The sequence below is a fragment of the Myotis davidii genome, unplaced genomic scaffold, assembly GCF_000327345.1.
Source record: "Myotis davidii unplaced genomic scaffold, ASM32734v1 scaffold582, whole genome shotgun sequence".
In the NCBI taxonomy this organism is placed as follows: Eukaryota; Metazoa; Chordata; class Mammalia; order Chiroptera; family Vespertilionidae; genus Myotis; species Myotis davidii.
Window position 1 is genome coordinate 1,107,367 of NW_006294113.1, and position 20,581 is coordinate 1,127,947.

A 20,581-nucleotide genomic window follows, 5' to 3' on the forward strand; every position below is an offset into this window, starting at 1 on the left:
ATGAGGGACTGTATTTAAAGGGCCCAAGAGCTGATGGTTGAGGACTATGGATATTTATGCTTTAATCTTTCTAAATTTGTTAGAAATTTAATTTCACAATACAAGTAAACCTGGAGATCATAATATGATTCTTAGGTACTATAAAAATGAGGCATACATTTTTTGTAATTTGAGTTAATCATTCACCCTCTCGCCCATTTGATATTTAAAAAAACACTAATATGATATTTCCAAATAGTGATCAAGTTTTCAAGGAATAATTACTGTCTATATACTATCACTTTAGAAGGCAACCGACTATATAATCTTTTTTGTTGTACTTTATTTACTAGAGGCCCAGTGCATGAAATTCAGGCACTCGGGGGAGTCCCTCAGCTCAGCCTGCGCCCTCTCACATTCCGGGAATCCTCAGGGGATGTCTGACTGACAGCTGAGGCCCGCTCTACGCAGAGAGCGGGCCTAAGCCATCAGTCGGACATCCTTAGCGCTGCCACGGAGGCGAGAGAGGCTCCTGCCACCACTGCTGCGCTCGCCAGCTGAGAACCTGGCTTCTGGCTGAGTGTTGCTTACCCTGTGGAGCACACTGACCACCAGAGGGAAGTTCCTGCATTGAGCGTCTGCCCCCTGGTGGTCAGTGCGCATCATAGTGACCAATGGTTCCACCATTCAATCTATTTGCATATTAGCCTTTTATTATATAGGATTATTATTACTAGTGTTCTATTTTATAATTACTGGGCTTTATAGCTTCCATAGAAAGTGATCATAAATTATGAATTATATCCAGCATTAAATTTTATATTATTATGTCCAAGCTATATTATTAAAAGAAAACTATGAAATTAGATTTAGGCACATGTATCATTTATTATTTTGTCTTTTAACCAACTTCAAAAGACCTATTAAAATTTTTAGCACATATTTTAGTGATTAAGAAAGTAAAGGGTGACAGTTGAAGTTTATTGCAGTTGCCAGGGAGGCAGGGTTAACTTGAGAAGTATTGTTTAGATAGCACTTATCTTCTTCCAAACACACATGCACATTTATAGGGAAACTCCTTCACTTGTTGCCTGCTGTCGGACCTTTCAGTGTTCAAGACACTTGTTCCTTCACATATAGGCCAAAGGAATATGATCACACTTGAAAAACTTAAGAACTTATAATTCAATAGCACAGTAAAAGAAGCACATAATTACAGAACTAAAGGAAAAGACATGCCAAGTATCAGAAACACACCTCCTGGATCCTATCATGCTAAGTACTAATTATTCCAAAGATAGGGTCACGAAGAAAGGCACTTTACCTGGTTGACTCACTGTATCTCTGATCCATTACAATAAAAACACATTTGCATCCTCTATATTCTGGTCCCTTTCCAAACCAAGTAAATCACTTCACCCCTGTTTCCAGGCTGCCCCACACCCACAGCTGTCAGGCAATCAGGCTAAAGGCTTACTCTCGCTGACACCACATTAACATTAAGTGGGGGGGGAACCCTTTCAAAAATAGAGCAATTTATTTCCCTCCTCATTTATGAATTGTCAAATGCCTAAAATTTCCCCAGCTTGTTAAAGATAATCATACTAACCAATTTGCCTGGTGTCTTTCAATGGAGCATCAATTATTTCGCTGCAAGACCCATCCCTATTGTATATCTTAAAACCCCTGCCTCCTGGATGAATCCGAGACAAAGAATCTTGGGGGAAAAAGTCTTGAAAAAGAGAGAAGCATTCAGGGGTCCTGCAGTATGGCTTAAGTGTGGCACTGTCCACCAACAGATCTGAGCAGCCGGCCCCTCTTCGGGAAGGTGGTTCTCAAAACCGGCAGGAAAAGCTTCGAGGCAGGAGCTCCCAGGCTGCACCCTGCCTCTCAACAACACTTGAACAGGCTTGTGCACCTACTTGATAAATGGAAGCACTACTTGCTTCTCTCCCAAGCTTGCCGGGGCCCTCTTGGATGTTTTTCTTGACTCTTTACCAAAAATGCAATTGGCAGCCAGCTCCCAGAAGACAATGCAATATGACTTGTTCATTCAAAGAACCCTTAATTAGCATCCCATCTCCTTTCTGAGATACAATAGCTTATTTTTACACACTGAATACATTTCCCCCGCTTTTAGGAGAATGTAGAAAAAGAGACCAGATAAGTGTGGGTGCTTTTGAATATGAGGTGGGGGAGCTCTGCAAGTGTAGTTGTATCTAAGAGCACAAGTTCATGTTTAAATTATTTTCATGAACAGCTTTTTAGGGTTTCTCCATTGTGGTGCTAACAATGGTATGATAGATGCAGAAAATGCAAGGAAGGAAAATGCTCTCTTACAGATACAATTGTGAAGCTACAGTAAATGTAGGTGATTCAAAATAGCATGTTCAAAATAGCATGTTACCTTGCAGAATATAACCCCAAATCACCACTATTCTTTTGCTAACCGGTCTAATCCTTTCAGTAAAATTATCTATTAATTTCAAGAATTCGTGATTTGGAGGGGGGGAAAAAGGTTTTCAGTGGATCGTATGTCCCTTGTGCAAACAAGTAATTAGCAAACCCTGACTATAAAGATTCTGGACATCAACCAGTCCTTCATAATTAGTGGTTCATAGCCAAAGCAGGATGCAATGCAAACTCATAATTTTATGATCTTTTCTTTCTTTGACCTTCCTTCTTGCCCCCACCACGATAGAGCTATTTGGGTATAAAGAAGAAAGTCCAGCTAGCTGTTTAGTTGCCTGGGAAAAATATTTTTTAAAATTTACTTTCTGCCAGCACCAGTTTGGCTCAGTGGATAGAGCATCAGCCAGCGGACTGAAAGGTCCCAGGTTCGATTCCAGTCAATGGCATATACCTTGGTTGAGGGCACATCCCCAGTGGGACATGTGCAGGAGGCAGCTGGTCGATGTTTCTCTCTCATCGATGTTTCTAACTCTCTATCCCTCTTCCTTCCTCTCCGTAAAAAAATCAATAAAATATACATTTTTCAAAAATTTACTTTCTTTTTAAATTCTATGCATTTAAAAATCAAAGAGATTTTGCTCTATGAACTAAAGTCCTGTATCATCACATAGAGAGTGGCTCTAATTAAATAAAAAGAAGATGGGCTGTTTTCATTTGAGTACATTTGCATATGAGAGGGATAGAATGGGTCAGATTGTCTACTGTTATTACACTGTAGTTAGTCTTATTCTTTGTTTTCTAAATGAATATTACCAACATAGTATAGCAATTTAATATTAAAAGTACCTTCACTAAGAGATCATTCAATCCCTTTCAGAATCATTTGAGTTAGGTAGAGCAAGTAGCAAGTATTATTATTATTACTATTATTATTACTAGAGGTCTGGTGCAGGGGGGGAGGGGTTACGGGGGAGGGGTCTCTTAACCCCGCCTGTACCCTCTCCAATCCAGGGCCCCTCAGGAGCTGTCTGACTGACAGTTTAGGCCTGGTCCCATAGGGATTGGGTCTAAACCAGCAGTTGGACATCCCTCTCACAATCCAGGACCACTGCTCATAACCACTCAACTGCCTGCCTGCCTGCCTGTTCTCCCCTAACTGCCTCTGCCTGCCTGTCTGGTGCCCCTAACTGCTCCCCTGCTGGCGTGATCACCCTTAACTGCGGACCCAGGATTCCCTCCTCCAGCTGGTCGCCGGCACCCAGGACCCAGGTTTCCCTCCCTCTGGCTAGCTGCAGGCACCCAGGACCCAGGCCAGCTTCACCCGGGCTGGCCACAGCTGCAGGTAACTGTGGGCGGGCAGCTTCACCCTGGCCACAGCCGCAGGCGCCAGTGCTTAGGACCAGGAGGCGGGCAACTTGTCCCTCTACTGGGCTGCAGCTGCAGGCGCAGGTGCAGCTGTTGGTGCCCAGAACTGTGGGGCGGGTGGCTTGTCCCTCTCCTGGGTCGCAGCCTGGCTGGTCCCCATTCCTCTCTCCCCAGTGTTGAGTGTCTGAGCTTTACAGCATGATGGCATGAGGGTGTGGCAACCGTTTGCATATTAGCTTTTTATTATATAGGGTATCTTTTTATAACAGAGGAAACTGAAACCCAGATGTTTTGCTAGGGGTCTTTGGGAAAATTCCCTAGGGGGCTAGGACCCTCTGAGCAAATATTACTTTATAAATTCAACTTGTCCAATCTCTATCTCTTACCTGCACATTTGTCTCAAGCTCTAGACCAGTGATGGCGAATCTATGACACACGTGTCAGAGGTGACATGTGAACTCATTTTTTTTGGTTGATTTTTCTTTGTTAAATGGCATTTAAATATATAAAATAAATATCAAAAACATAAGTCTTTGTTTTACTATGGTTGCAAATATCAAAAAATTTCTATATGTGACACGGCACCAGAGTTAAGTTAGGGTTTTTCAAAATGCTGACACGCCGAGCTCAAAAGGTTCGCCATCACTGCTCTAGACAGTTATTTCTAGACACTTAGTAGACTTAACCATCCAAAGGTCTCCAGGAGTCTTAAAACTTAGATGAAAGATGGAACTCACTTTCTTCTCTCACAAATCTTCCCTTGCTGCCCATCTAGGTTCATGACATCCTCCTCCAGTTGGTCTCCCAGCCAGACATCCTGAATCAAACTCTCTCTTATTCCTTCCCATTCCATCAGAAACTAAATACTGTGTCTTCTATCGCTGAAACAACTTTCAAATCTGTCCCCTTTTCTCAGTACACTCTTCCATTGCCTTAATTCTGCACCTCATTACCTGTTACCTGGACTGTTACTACAACTTCTAACCTATTTCCCTGCTTCCTCTTGCTTTTCTTAAATCCGAATCCTGTATCCTGCCACAAATTATATTCCTAATATACAAATTACATCATGTCACTCCATTTCGAAACATCTTTAGTGGCTCCCTGCTGCCTATATAATGAAGCCAAAAGTTTTGTTTCGTTTTTAGTATAGCTCTATATTTTCTGGCACAACTTAGCATTCCAGTCTCATCTCCCTTCATGCCCTACTACGCTACGCTCAAGCCCACCAAACTGCCGGACCCAGGCAGGCTGTGTGGCCCCCTGTCTGTCTTTGCGTGCCAGTGCGCTGCCTGCATTGTTTCCTGTGGGCACCTACTCACTCATCAGGACTCTATTAAAAAGCTGTAAGACTTTGTATGAACTATTTGGACAAAGAAATGTAATGAAAATTCATCTTTTCTATAATTTTATCAGAGAGACAAAGGAAGGGAGTGAAAGAAGGGAAAACAGAATATGATTTTTATATGACTTTTTGAGATTAAACTTTGCGGAGTGCTGACGAGGTCAATCAATGGGATAAATGAAATTTATAAGTCAAGTCACACAGCTCACATGAAAGATGCATGTAAATACTATAGAGAAAGAATACAGCTGTATATACTTGAGAGAAGTATTATGTTAGGCCAAATCACCAAGTAATTCCCTCACTTTATGAGAGAGAAATGTGGTACTTTACTGCTCTCTGAGGCCAACCGTGGGTTGCTTGCTCTCTAATGTCTTGCATCAGTGTTTGCCCTGTTATGCTGGGGCAATAATTAAGTGCATGAGCTTTGGAATCAAATAAACCTGGATTAAAATTTGGCCTCCGTCACTCACTAACTTTGAGGCTTTAGGCAAATGGCTTACCCTCTCTGAGCATCTCGTTTCTCATCCATAATAGAGGGCTAACAAAACTGACTTTGTAGAGTTAAGAGTGAAAATAATTAGATTAATGTATGAACTGTACTTAGCACATACTTTTAATAAATGGTAGTCAGTAGAAAATATTTTCCACAGTCTATGTAATATAATTTACAGCTACTTCCTATCTTTCTTAGAAAGGGATGAGAGGGGCATCAAGTGACTCCCTGAGATGGTCTAAAGATTCTGGAAATGTGCAAATGCTATTTCCATTTTTGGACTGAATCAATTCCAGCTTTGTAATAATTCACGTTTAAAAGAGTTTGAACACTGTGTTTTTAATGTTCTCTTTCTTGCAGGAGGAATTCCCTTCTTCTTGCAATTTATCTAAAGGAAGGAACTGAAATTTACCAGCCGTACAATCTCTTCTCTTTCATGAAATATAACTGATTTTTCAGCTTTATTTTGGAAGTTTTTGTTTATATTCATTTTATTAAAAAACTATACGAATATTGGTATTATTAAATAAGAGCTGGAAATTCTTCATTTATTTATTTAAAAAGTATAAAGGTTCATGAAAACATAAAGCCTGGGAATTTCTAAAGATAACTCCACCTTCATTTTTTTGGGAGGAAATGATTTTTGTCTATTCTAAACAATGACGCTTAACACAATTGAAAGTTGGCACATTTTCGGTAAACAGCACTTTCCTGGGAGTGTAAACTCTGCTGCATTTTTCTTCTGAGCCAGACTTCTCAGTATCATTTTGATCTGTAAAACATCAAGCGTTTCCTCTATCGTAATATATTTACATCTTCAGAGAGTCTGGATGGAAAGGAATTTTATTTTAATTTAATGAATAACCAACAATGAAAAAGAAATTTTGCGGCAATATTTGGGATTATGACTGGCAGAGGGGCAATCCACATAGAAAATCACACATAGAAAACATGATATATTTAACTTCGATATTTCCAGAAGATATATCCCAGACATTTGAAAAGAGAAGAGGCTAAAAATGGTAAGAAAAAAAATAATACTTTTCCAATTTCTAAATTTAGTCAAAGAGAAAAATAAAAACCTCAATCACCCTTTAGTGTGATCATTACTATTATTTTTAAAATCTAGCTTTCAACATATCTACTTCGCATTCCCTACGAAGAACGTGAATTCTGAGAGTGGTACCGAAGGGTAGCTCCAGCTGTGAGAAGGTTGAACAATAAAGAACAAGAGGTGTTCTCTTCCTTTCCAGACACAGAATGGAAAGCCCTGAGCATCACCAGTGAACCAACTCAGCATCACATTGAAATGCAGATTCAGCTCCTGCAGCCCTTCTGTTAGAATGCCAACCTTGGTCTTGGGGACAAAGGAGAAGAATTGGAGCGTTGGCATATTCTCCAAGTCTCATCCTTACTAGACACTTTTAAAATATGTCACATGTTAGCTTCTAGGGAATGCTTTCTGACTAACCAACAATCTTAGCTGCTTCTATCCTGATGAAAGAAATCCTGGTTCAAGAAGAAGTTAAAGCACTAAAGATATTTCTTACCCTTTCTATGCAAGTGAACAAATACATCATAGGATTTGAGGATTGAAATGCTCAGTGCTTTTTCCAATGTTCATACTATATGGTTTTATTTTTAATCAAAGAGGATATAGAATTAGTAAGGGTATGACTGTGCTTTGAGCAAACAAAGTATTGAGAAAATTATATTCCGAAACAAAGTGGGCAGGGGTAATGCATTCTACTCAGATCTAGGAAATGTTGGTAAAAGTTCCATATTGTTTGCTTTCATCCCTCTGTAGGTATCATTGAACTGATTTTTGGTTTCTATTGTTGCTATTGCGAAGCCATTTGTCAGTTACTCTGGTTGTTAATATCATCTCCATTCAGGTGTCTAGTTGCAGATTTATTTTGAGTTATCCAGCCTAGGGTTTATTGTGCTTTTCAAAAGTGAGAGCTTATGTCTTTCATTAGTTTTAGAAAATCCATGACCATTATTTCTTCAAATATTACTTCTTGTTTTATATTCTCCCATTTCTTCTCTATAAGACACATGTTGGCCATTTAAATATTACCCTCTCTGTAAAATAAACTCTCTTTCATACTTTTGGTCATTTCAAGTTTCTAGATAATTTTCTTAGCTCTCTCTTTTTTAATCCAGTAATTGTTCAGCTGTGTCTAGCCTACTATTAAACCTGTTTAATGAGATTTTTCTTTTTCATAATAGTGTCTATATAGTAATTATGTCTAGGACTCTTTGGTTTAAAATTCTCCCTAGTCTTTTTAAATTGTAACTTTCTCTTTCCATTTGAGTTTATTATTTTATAACGTGTGTGCTTAACTACAAAAATAGAGCTTATACTGTATAGCTTCTATCATTCAATTTTTTGGTGGGTCTATTTCTATTACTTGTTGCTTCTTCTGATTTTCCTTATATTGTTTTACTTGTGTGTCTCACAATGTTGACTTATGAGTTTGTTTGGTTGGGCTTTTTCTGTGGAAATCCTGTGAACTAGATGCTGAGAGTGGAGGCATCCAAAAAGGTTTTGCCTTTGTTTCTGTTAAGTGCCACAGAGCCTTACCAACCCAGTATTACTTTTTATATAAATTACTCCACTTGGCATTTCCTGGCTTTGAATTCTGAATACTCAAGAGACCCTTTTAATTTATCCCAAGAGAAGCCTGGACTAAGATAGATTAATTTCCTGCTAGAGTCCTATTTTGGTAGGCGGGTTTATTTTCCTGGTTCACCTTTTCACTAAAGGCCCAGCCCTTGCAGGTGCTCCCTTTATGGAAAGTCTTAGTTCTAACTCCTGGCTTCTGTGAGCCACAGGCGTGGTCTCCATTTCTTGTGTTGTCATTAAAACACAAGTAACCTGTAATCCTCTGGTTTTATGCCTTTTATTCTGTTTTTAATTGCTGGGATTTTCTTCACATTATTTTTTCAAGCTCTGCTGCACCTGTTATTTCATATTTTACCCAGTATAACTGGTTTTGTAATGGAAGGTTTTTCAGGTTATCTTGTCTGCCATATTATCTAAGTTCCATGGATGTATATGCACTTTTAACTTTGAAGAATATTTTCCTATCATGAAGGCAAAATGTCATGAATATTAAACAACAGTGCAGGAATTGTTAGTGGCTTAATATGTTTGATAGATTGAGAGTGGGTGAAACTGCTGAGAATGTTATGGGTCATTTTCGTTATGCCACCTCAGGCTTTCATATAAAATTCATAGAAACGCATTTATTTAGTAAACCATGTAGCTAATTAAGTATATACCTTCATCTCCTGGCCAAATAATATATATTTTTTCCAAAATAAATTTCAGAAAAAAATCCTTCATCTATTGTAGCAAAAATGGAAAAAAAAATAATAAACTTTAAAAAACTTATAAATTGGTGTTGTGAGTCTGGATTTTCTTGATTAGCAGTTGGATTATATTATACTCAGGGTTGCAAGTTGTCAAAGGAGTATAAGGGGAAATTCAGTATTCTTAAATTCTATTATCCTGGGGAAGCCCTGTTGTAGTAATTTTGACAAGAAAACCAAAAAAGCTGACTAAAATCAGACTGTAAACCATGCCAACAGGATGACAAAATGCCCTAAAATGTAAGTAGTGCCTAGGCCAGCACCTTTTGGGAATTACACAATTTTACTTTGTTATTATTATTATTATAGGCCCAATGCATGAAATTCACGCTACCTTGATACTTCCTCACAACCATAGGCAGCTGCTTGGATCCCTCCCTCATAGCTGCAGTGGCTGCAGCCCTGGCTTCGTCCTGGAAGGATGTCCGGTCTAATTAGCATATTATACTTTTATTATTATAGATTATTGATAGTATTACAGATGTCTCCCATTTCTCCTCCTTTACCCTTCTTTGCCCAATCCGTACCCCCACCCTCAGGTCTTTACCACCCTGTTGTCTATGTGACATACCTCCATGTGGGGGTGGGGGACAAGGAGAGAGAAACACAATTTTATTTTTATGATGCAAAGTACAGAATGAGTATTCTTGTCCATAAGTTAGATCCTTAGAAAAGATGACTCGTATGGAAACAGAATCTAATTTTGGACTTCTTTTTATAAACATCTTGAGTAAGTTGCTTGGATTTTATAACTTCTTTCAAATCTCACTTTCTTAGTGAGGCTCATCCACTATATAACACTGCAGCTTATCCTTCCTTTTCAGCCCCTCCCTACAGCCCAGCACACTCATGCTACCTTTTTCTATAGTATTTATCCTTTCTAATATATATTTTTTATTTTTTATTGATTTCAGAGAGGAAGGGAGAGGGAGAGATAGAAATATCAATGATGAGAGAGGATCGATTGGCTGCCTCCTGCACACCCCACACTGGGGATTGAGTCTGCAACCCAGGCATGAGCCCTTGATCAGAATTTAACCTGGGACCCTTCCGTCTGCAGGATGAAGCTCTATCCACTGAGACACACCGGCCAGGCCCTTCTAATATTTTAATAAACATATTACGTTTATTGTTTTTGTCGGTCTTCTCTGCCAACTCCAAGAGAGTTAAAAATCTACCAAGAACATAAATCTTTGTGTGTTTTGCTTACTAATATATTTCCAACAACTAAAATAGTATTTGCCACATAGTAGGTGCAAAAATTACTTGCTATACAAATGAATAATTTTTTATTTCATTGCCTATAAATCAGGGTGATAATTCCTGGTCTATCTTTTCCTTACTGAGACATGTGGATGCATAGGAGAATTGTGTATCCAATATATATTGATTTATCTGGGAAGCATAAAGTGACCTATTATTTAAATGTCTTAAAGTGTCCATCTTAAATCCATTATTAAGTACATGACAATTTTTCTTATACAATATGTCTTCTATAGCAATAGAAAATATATAACATTTAGTACTTGGATAAAGGTCATACCTCATTTTTTTCTTTGAGTTTTGTGATCATAACAATCACAGGGCTATCTTCCTGCCAAACCATCTGCCAGAAATCATTCACGGTGTTGATCATGGGGCCCTGCGTGGCGATGAACGCTTTCTCTCTGCCGCTGTAGCCCTAGTGTGAGTAAAGATACAAAAGATTGGCTCTGAAGTGCATGCCGTGCACTGACAATTTAGGTAAAATATCTCAGAACAAAATGGCTCTGCTCGTCCAAAAGCAACACAGATTTCTGTGGCTTTACTGATCCCAGCAGCACAACCCACATGACTGTTCTCCCAGCAAGCCAAGCATGGCGCACGGTGTTGCCTGTCAAAATGCTTCGTCCTCACCAGAGCACCCCAGCCAGGCACGCACAGGAAAGGAGGACTCACTGTAAAATACCCGCTACCAATGTTGGTTATGACTAAGCAAACAACAACAAAGAACTTGCTCTAACCAAGTTAAGTTAAAACTAACTTATTCTAAGGAAAAAAAAATATAACCTCAAAGTCCAAATAGTACGTTGACATGCTCATCAGAAAGAAATGATATTTATTTACTTACCCTGATATAATTAGCATTAATGTAGGTGCTCAATGAATCAGTTACATTTTTTGGTCTTAAACACACTCTGCTGAGGGGATCTAATGAAGAAAACAAGAAAGAGTATGTTAAACCGATATATTTAATGTGTCTACATTAAACACATTACTCTTTTTAAAGTTTCTTAGAACATCAGCAACCAGTACATAGAACACCGGTTAACTTACATATTGACTGGCTGACGTGTGCCAGTGTTTGTTGTCGTGTCTGTGTGTCTGTGTCTTGATGCATCTGTGTTTCTGAAGGGTCATTTGGGCCCATGTTGATGCCTGTTCCTGACTTAAATCTCACCCACAAGCCTGAGATGGTGAGTTTATACTTCATGTTATTTATTTGTGGGTTCGTGATTCTTGATCCCATTTCTCATGTGTGTTCCTTTTCTTGTTCTTTGGGTTTAGAATTTGACCCGCTCGTCCTACTTTTCTCTCTCTTCTGTCCTGCCCAACGACAAACGATTGTCTGACTCAAATCCCTCTCACTACGTGGAAGAAGCTGTCTTCAGTTACCATGTGTTTGTTCACTGACAGCTCAAATATCTGATACTGAATAGATTATTATAATGTCTTAAATTCTAACACCACTTTTCATCAAAAAGTTGAAAGATTCTAAGTATTTCCCAAACTGCTATCTGTAAATCATTTCTTCTGTAACATGTAGAATTAGGTCATATAATTTATAAATGAGCTAATTCTTTATGGACCATGGCGCTATGGAAACTATGATAGTTATTTTTTTAGCAACATTTACATAAATGAATTAAGATCAAATCATGCCTTTATGATTTCTTTAACCTGGCACATGCTACGCTTCTTGAAGGCAAGATGGAGAATTTTTACTCTCTCTCTAAGACTCAGTGTCTAGCACAGTGCTTAAATATACACGGAGTGGCCAGATTATTATGATCACTTGACGTTTGTAGGTAAATTAGCTATAATTTCATGCTGAAGTTGCTAGAGGGCCAGACCATTATAAATAGGGAAGCAGGTTGTTTACCACAACAGTAGAAGTGATTTTTTTCTGAAGATATGGGTAAACAACACGATTTAACAGCCTTTGAATGTGGGATATACTATAGCTGACACTCAATAAATGTCTATGTATTGATTTAAATTGTCCCTTCCATTTCCTAAAGCTAGTTTTATATTTTCCTCTCTAGCAGTTGTTCTATTGTTCTTCAGACAGGCAAATTCTGAGAGCTTTTTATACCCACTGTTCCTACCTCCTCACCTACCTTTCAAGTCTCATGTACATTCTAATCTATCTGATAATGGTAATGTTAGGTATGCAGACACCGCTCTTGTTCATGCCACACAGACCATTTTGTTACTGAACCAAATGAGCTCAATGTGAGTTTTTTTCATGACCTCTCTGTGGCATTCAAAGAATATTGACCATATATTTTTTTTAAGTTCTCTCTTCCTTTGGATTCTGGGTCACAACATTCTGATTTTCCTGATAACTCTTTGAAGGTCTGTTTTCAATCTCCTGCTTGTTTCATCTGCCTCCCTCCTCTAAATCTAGGATTCAACTTGGCCCCCTTCTATGCTCATTTGACACTGTTTTGTTAGGTAATTGATTCATTCCCATAACTTTAACTATTAGCTATATCCTGAAGACTCCAAAATGTTTATCTTAGACTAGACTACTCTCCTCAGTTATAGGCCAGGTTTTTCCATTTATTTCTTCTGGATATACCACAGGCTTGTGAAATTCCACATGCGCCATGCGTTCCTGTTAGCCTTCTGTTATTCTTTGTTGGATGTGCTCCCACAGCTCCAGAGCCCATGTTGGAAAACTAGTTGACCTACTGGGCTTGACCCTCCACATCCAATTACTCATATTCTCTCTGTTCTATCTCCTAACATGCTCTGGGGTCTGTTTTTCTTCTCTCTTCCCGTGGCTGTCTTCTTAGACTAGGACTTGAGCATGCCATCTTTTCGTATTGCTTTCAATTGCTGCCAAGGTGGTCTGATCACATCATCCTGCCTAAATGCCATCCCTGGATCCTAATTGCCACAGCAGTATTTCCCAAACTGTTATCTATAAATCATTTTTTCTGTAACAAGTAGAATTAAGTCACATAATTTATGAATGAGATAATTTTTAAAAAGAAGTTTAATTAATCAAATCAATATAGGAGACACTGGACTTAAAGTAGAACCTCATCCCTTTTACTGCAGGTCTCTTCACCGTCTTTATTATGCTACTGTACCTTGTGAATTTCTGGAACTATTACATATAAATTTATTTATCCATTGATCTCATTTTATTATGAATCCTTATTGACAATCCAGGCAGCCTAGAGCAGCATCATCCAATAGAACTCTCTGTGATAATGGTAAAGTCTTCCTCATTCTCTAAGGTTCAATACAAGAAATACATTCTTTCTGAAGCCTTCCCTGGAATTCAAGCATTCCTGTTTGTGCAGGCTCTCTCCTATTTTAGTATTTACCATCTTATATTTCAGATACTTACATTTCTGCCTTCCCTCAATGGATTTCGGTGAGCCCCATGAGTGCAAGAGCTATATTTAATTAACTTTTGTCTTTTTTGTGATTTCTATTTGGAACATGGTTCATAGAATGTTTAATATCAGAATTTATTGTTATTAGAAAGAGTAAAACACTGCTTTGGCTTTCAATATATATATTTTCTTAGCAAAGGGAACGGGAAAACTCATTTCTTTTCAGTATCCACTGATTATTAGAAGTTTCCACAGACACCCTACACCACTCAGAATTGAAAACGCCTATTTCCTTCAACTTTTATAATGTCTGCAATGTATATGATTTACTCAATGCTTTAAACTTCTTAGAAGCAGGTTCCCTGTCAAGCTAAGTTAAGTTTATGTTGAAAATTGTTAAGTTATAGTATTTAAAAGTATTTAAAGGTTTCCAAATACATATTTTTAAAAACAAGAATACAACATATGACTGAATAGTAGAAAATGTAGGGTTCCAACCAAAGCCTTTTTAATGTTATCTTGGACTAATAAACAGCCAAAGATTAAAAATTTATTTTATCATCATCAACATTTTAATGTGATTATTTTCATCACCACTGTTATAAATTTTCATGGTATGCATTTATGTCTACATATTAGTCAAATTCACTATAATAATCTTTATCAGAATTGATATTTCTAGGTTATGTGTTCAATATTTAGCATATCATTATGATACTTCTGGGCAGTATAAGTAACAATTACAAGTATTATTTGAACACTGGTCAATTTCCTTCCTCTCTTCTGCTCCTTTTCAGTTTCTTCCTTCTCTCTTCTAGATCTTTTTTTCTTATTTATCCCCCCCCTCCCTCCCTCCCTCCCTCCCTCCATTCTTCTTCACTTCCTCTCCTCCCTTCTTCACTCATCCCTGTTTCTTTTTTTCCCTCTCAACAAATTATTCAGCACATACAGATTTGGAAAATTGAACATGTGAACTTTCCTCACCCTGGTCTCTTTAAAATACTTTCTGGCAATCTTAAGTCTCCTATTTAACAGGCAGAAACGATACCTGGAACCTGGCATTTTGATTGGCAACATATAAGATTTTATCAAAGACTATTCTGTGCTTAAGATTTCCTCTCCAAGAAGAAATGTGTTTGAAGTTTGAAGTCAAGAGAAGAAACAGTTAGATAAGGAGCAAGTGTATGACTGCTAGTGGTGGGCAAAGGCAGGGGGATGAGAGGAATAGGATTGCGTTCACAGATGAATCCAAGATAAATGGGAAATGGGAGGAAAGGCAGAGACTGGCCAAACCTTCAAGGTGATTGGGAGTCATCTTCAAATTTGCTGCAGGAGAGAGAGAAGACTGTCCAATATGGCAGCCATTAGCCACATGTAGCTAATTAAATTTTAGTTAAAATAAAATGAAATTTAAAAATCGGATTCTTGGGTTCACTTGCTATACTTCAAGCACTCAGTTGCCACATGTGCCCAGTGGTTATCCCCATGGAGACATGAAACGTTCCCATCATTACAGAGAGCATTAGTGGACAGTGCTGATCTTGGCAATAAAGATGATGATTACACAGAAACTCATGTTTAAAGACCCATGTGAAAATTATAAAAGAAAACAGGGCTCTTGAATATGTTTCTTTTGCAACTGTAAGTTTTTCTCTATATAGATAGTGTCCCTACTTCCTGGAATTGGTTCTGGGATTAATGATGGATTATCTTATTTGTTAGAGAGGGAAAGCAGAAATTAACATTAGCTGAGGGCTTACTATTAGTTGAAACTTTCATAGGGATTTTACACATATTATCATTTAATTCTCCCAGTAGTCAAAGAGGGTAGCATTATTATTACTATTTTTAGGAATAAAGAAAGGATGGCACAGGAATATTAAGTAGCCTGCCTTAAATTGTAAATGTTTTACCTGGGTAGGATTTCAAGTCCAACTTCAATATTTTGCTATAGTCACATAACTTGTCTTAATAAGTAGTTAACTTACTTGCATATCTATTCTGTTTTATGTACTTAATATAATAAAACAGGAAAAATAATTTAAGACACTTTACCAGATATTAAATTTTTAAATATGAAATTATGGTCAGAACAAATATAATTCTTTAATTTATCTATATTGTTTTATATTAGCATACATAAGTTGACTGCATGAAAGAAATACACATAAAATGTATTATTATTATAATGCATTGTTTTACAAATCATTTAATATTAATATATGGTCAGTTTTCCTCCAATGCTTTTGCAATTTAGGATGTAGACATATTTTCATCACTAATGCTTGTTTATATTGCAAAATAATTTGATATAAATTTGACCTTGGCACTTTAATCAACCACTTGAGTGTTCTGAGCTGGGCTGATGCTGTCCTTAGAGAAGCAGCTACAATTTAATTTGTTCTTGGCCATCCATATTTCTGTTGCAAACATTCTCAAAGTTATTTAACCTTGCCATTATTTATAAGCTGACAAACTTTTATTTTTTATTTTTTATAAAAAATATATTTTATTGAGTTTTTCTTACAGAGAGGAAAGGAGAGAGATAGAGAGTTAGAAATATCGATGAGAGAGAAACATCGACCAGCTGCTTCCTGCACACTCCCCACTAGGGATGTGCCCGCAACCAAGGTACGTGCCCTTGACCGGAATCGAACCCGGGACCTTTCAGTCCGCAGGCCGACGCTCTATCCACTGAGCCAAACCGGTTTCGGCAGCTGACAAACTTTTAAAATTAAAAGTTTATTGTATATAAATGGACAAACAAAGTCGAAACAGAGAAACAGGTTGCCACAGGGGACGGGGGTTAGGGGATCCGGTGAAAAGGTGGAGGGATTGAGAAGTGCAGAGTAGTAGTTGTAAAACAGCCATGGGGGTGACTAAAGGAAGTATAGTCAATAATATTGTAATATCTATGTATGTGGCCAGTTGGGTACTGGAAATATCGGGGGGGGGCACTTTGTAAAGTATATGCTTGTTTAACCATTATGCTGTGCACCTGAAATATTACAAAATAATATTGAATGTTTAAAAAAGCTTATTGTAGGTCAAAACAATAAAAACAATCATAACATTTAAAATATAATCATTTGCTAATTATTTTTATGTAATATTTTAAACATATTACAGTCTAAAATAAGTCATAAAGAACAACTTTGCATATTTGTTCTAGTCTAGTTCTGGTGTGCCTTGTCCAGCCATATGGACTAAATTGTATTTTGTGCAACAGAGGGAGGGGTGGTATTCAGGCTAGAAACATTTTCAACAGAAAATCCATCATTTGGAACTTCAGTTGTCAGCACAGGTGCCCTGGCTCAAGCGACCCACCCAGTTCTGGGAATGGAAAAGCTGACACAGGTCTATGAAGCAGTTGTCTGATATCATCTGGGCAGGAAATGGAGAAGGCTGAACTTAGAAGCAACCCTAATAATTTCCAAATCCTTCTGAGATTAGATGGGTAAATATAATAACTGCAATTGAGGCAAGTTCCCTAGTTACCTAGTTTGGTAAATTTTAAATAAAAAAAGTCTTAACAGAGGAAGAGACAGCAATCCTAACACATATTAGTTTTATCCCATTCAGCTAGTTACAGTTATAAAACATCTTTCACAGTGATTATTCCTTAGTAAATAGATTCAACTAGTATATGGAACAATTAAAAATATGCTCAAGTAGGCTGACTTTAACAATGCTTTTCCAAGTCCACCAGTAGGGGAATCCCAAAGACACCATATTTCTTGCTATTACTATAGATACGGAAAATTTGTCATCTTATGAGTGAATTAATGGACTGAATTATGAAGACTCCACTATTTCAATGTCAATACCTTAAAAAATCTTGCCCAGCCAGCGTGGCTCTGTGGTTGAGCGTTAACCTATGAATCAGGAGGTCGCGGTTTGATTTCCGGTCAGGGCACATGCTGGGGTTACAGGCTTGATACCCAGTGGGGAGTGTGCAGGAGGCAGCCAATAAATGATTCTCTTTCATCATTGATCTCTCTCTCTCTCTCTCTCTCTCTCTCTCTCTCTCGCCCTTCCTCTCTGAAACCAATAAAAAAGTATTTTATTAAAAAATATATTTTATTGATTTTTTACAGAGAGGAAGGGAGAGAGATAGAGAGTCAGAAACATCAATGAGAGAGAAACATCGACCAGCTGCCTCCTGCAAATCTCCCACTGGGGATGTGCCCGCAACCCAGGTACATGCCCTTGACCGGAATCGAACCTGGGACCTTTCAGTCCGCAGGCCGACGCTCTATCCACTGAGCCAAACCGGTTTTGGCAATAAAAAAGTATTTTAAAAAAATCTTTGTGGTTCTATCGTTCCAGAGCTATTGTCATGAGATGTTTATGGATTTTGCCAAAACCCCAATGATATCTGTTTCTTTAGTGATTCAAAATGCTACTCCCTCTCCAAAGTATTTTACCATGCTAACCAAAATTAATTACTCAGTTCTGTCTACAGTCCTACATCACTTGAGCTAAGTCTCTATCTTGGCTCTTACTACATTGAATGTAATTACTCATTTACATGTCTCTCCTCTCTAGTCCATGATCTTTATCTTACAAACTGTTCCTTATTCCTTGCTAGCTCCAGGCTTCCAGCTCATATCTTAACATCTATAAATTTCATGGAGCCAAATTTAGTTTTAATAGAGTCTATAGCAGTGGTTCTCAACCTTCTGGCCCTTTAAATACAGTTCCTCATGTTGTGACCCAACCATAAAATTATTTTCGTTGCTACTTCATAACTGTAATGTTGCTACTGTTATGAATCATAATGTAATTATCTGATATGCAGGATGGTCTTAGGCGACCTCTGTGAAAGGGTCATTCGACTGCCAAAGGGGTCGTGATCCACAGGTTGAGAACCGCTGCTCTAGGCAGTGAATGGTGAAAGGGACTTGTTACTGAACTATTTTTCTTTTTCTCTGGACAGCTCATGCCTCCCCCCCCCCCCGCCATGCCTGTAATTGCCCCCATGGAAATGATCCCCTTTCAACTTGTTAATAAAATTATACAGGTTTCGGGTGCACAATTCCGCAACACATCACCTGTACACTGTATTGTGTGTTCACCACCCTAAGTCAAGTCTCCTTTCATCACCATTTATCCCCCCATCTCCTTCTCCCACTCCCCTGTATCTCCATCTCCCTGGCATTCACCACACTGTTGTCCATGAGTTACAACATTTTCTTTATTCAAAAATCAACTCCATACCTTTTAGCAGTAATTCCCATGTCTCCCAACGCTAGGCAATCATTAATGTAGTTTTTGTCTCTATAGATTTGTCTATCTGGACACTTCATATAAGTGAAATTACATAACAGAAGGTCTTTTGTAATGACTTAGTTCACTCAGCATAATGTTTTCAAGGTTCATCCATGTTGTAGCATGTATCAGTACCTCATCTCTTTTATTGCTGAATAATATTCCATTGTGTGGATACACTGCATCTTATTTATCCATTTAGCAGTTGATGGTCATTTTGGTTGTTTCCACTTTTGGGGCTATTATGAATATAATGCTTTTAAAAATGTGTGTACAGCTTTTGTGTGGGCACATTTTCATTTCTTTTGGGTATATACTTAGGATTTGGATGTCTGAGTTATATAGTAACTCTTGGTTTCACTTTTTGAGGAACTAGCAGACTGTTTCATATGTAGTTGCACTTTTCTACAATTCTACCAGGAATGTAAGAAGGTTCCAATTTCTCTACATCCTTGCCAACACTGTCTATTGTCTATCTTTTTATCATAATCATGTGGCTGTGAAGTGGCATCTCACTGTGGTTTTGATTTCCCTGATAGCTAATAATGTTAAGCATCTCTTCATGTGCTTATTGGCCAGTTATATCTTCTATGGAGGAATGTCTGCACAGGTCCTTTGCCCATTCTTAAAATTGGGTTATTATTTTTTTATAATTGAGTTGCAAGAGTTCTTATACATTTCAAATAGAATGTGTAGTTTACAAATTTTTTCCCCCAAATTCTAACTCATCGTTCTATTTTTGATGGTGTCCTTTGAAGCACAAAATCTTTAATTTTGATGGCCAAGTTATGTATATTTTCTTTCGTTGTTTGTACTTTTGATGTCATATATAGGAAATCATTGAGGCCCTGAATATTTACACTGTTTTATACTAAGAGTTTTATCTTTTACCTTCAGGTCTCTGATCCATTTTGAGTTAATTTGTATATGGTGAGGCAGGGTCCAATTTTATTTATTTATTTTTGCATGTGACTATCCTGTTGTCCGAACACCATTTGTTAAAAAGACTATTCATTCCCCCATTGAATTGATAGACACCATCAATGAAAATCAGCTATAATGTGTGGCACAATACAATTTTAGAACCATGTACGTACTAGAACTGTGAACTGCCCACTATAATAAGAGTAATACAAGATAAAGTTATTAACCTTAGACCATTTTAAAGATGGTTAGACTTGATCGTGTTTGCAATTCCAAATTTGGTGTGTATGTGGAAGTCGTGACAATGGGAAATGGTAAGGTATGGGTAAATGCAAACTATTTAATTCAAGGAACTTACTTGGCAAAATGGTCTTATAACGATTTTTAGTTCCATGACGTGGAATGTCAATTTCTTTGGGATCCACAAAGTTCATCGGTATTTCCTGCAAAAATGAATGATATCAAATTAGTACATCTAATGCTTCCACAAAGAAAATCTCCACAGGGGGGCATCTGATCTAAAGCTCTCTGGACTTCAAAGTCATTTATAAACAACAGCCTACCACCTCTGGCGGACCAACACCCTTCCTTCCATAAACATATCAGCGGCACCCTGGCAAGCTGACTCTGAGAAACAGTTCTCTGCGTTAGAAAGCTCTATTTTATACGTAGTTACTTGAAAAATATAAAGATTTGGTTAGATTTTAAGAATCCTGTTCTGTATAGTTGCTGAAAATATATAAACAGGAAGCTGAAAACTGATATTTTAGCAATGTATTCAAATTTCTTCAAATCTTT

At 37.8% G+C, this 20,581-nt stretch overlaps 1 protein-coding gene across 1 annotated transcript in view; it reads right to left on the bottom strand.

Moving 5' to 3' along the window:
* The window catches only part of PTPRR (protein tyrosine phosphatase, receptor type R), a 122,218-nt gene that overhangs the window by 23,597 nt on the left and 78,040 nt on the right, over positions 1–20,581 (bottom strand). Inside the window, exons 6-9 of the mRNA XM_015566849.1 lie at positions 20,142–20,226; positions 11,086–11,165; positions 10,519–10,656; positions 4,710–4,806 (exon numbers count right to left, since the gene is read on the bottom strand). Coding sequence (XP_015422335.1) covers positions 4,710–4,806; positions 10,519–10,656; positions 11,086–11,165; positions 20,142–20,226 — 400 coding nt within the window. The remainder of the gene's footprint in view (positions 1–4,709; positions 4,807–10,518; positions 10,657–11,085; positions 11,166–20,141; positions 20,227–20,581) is intronic.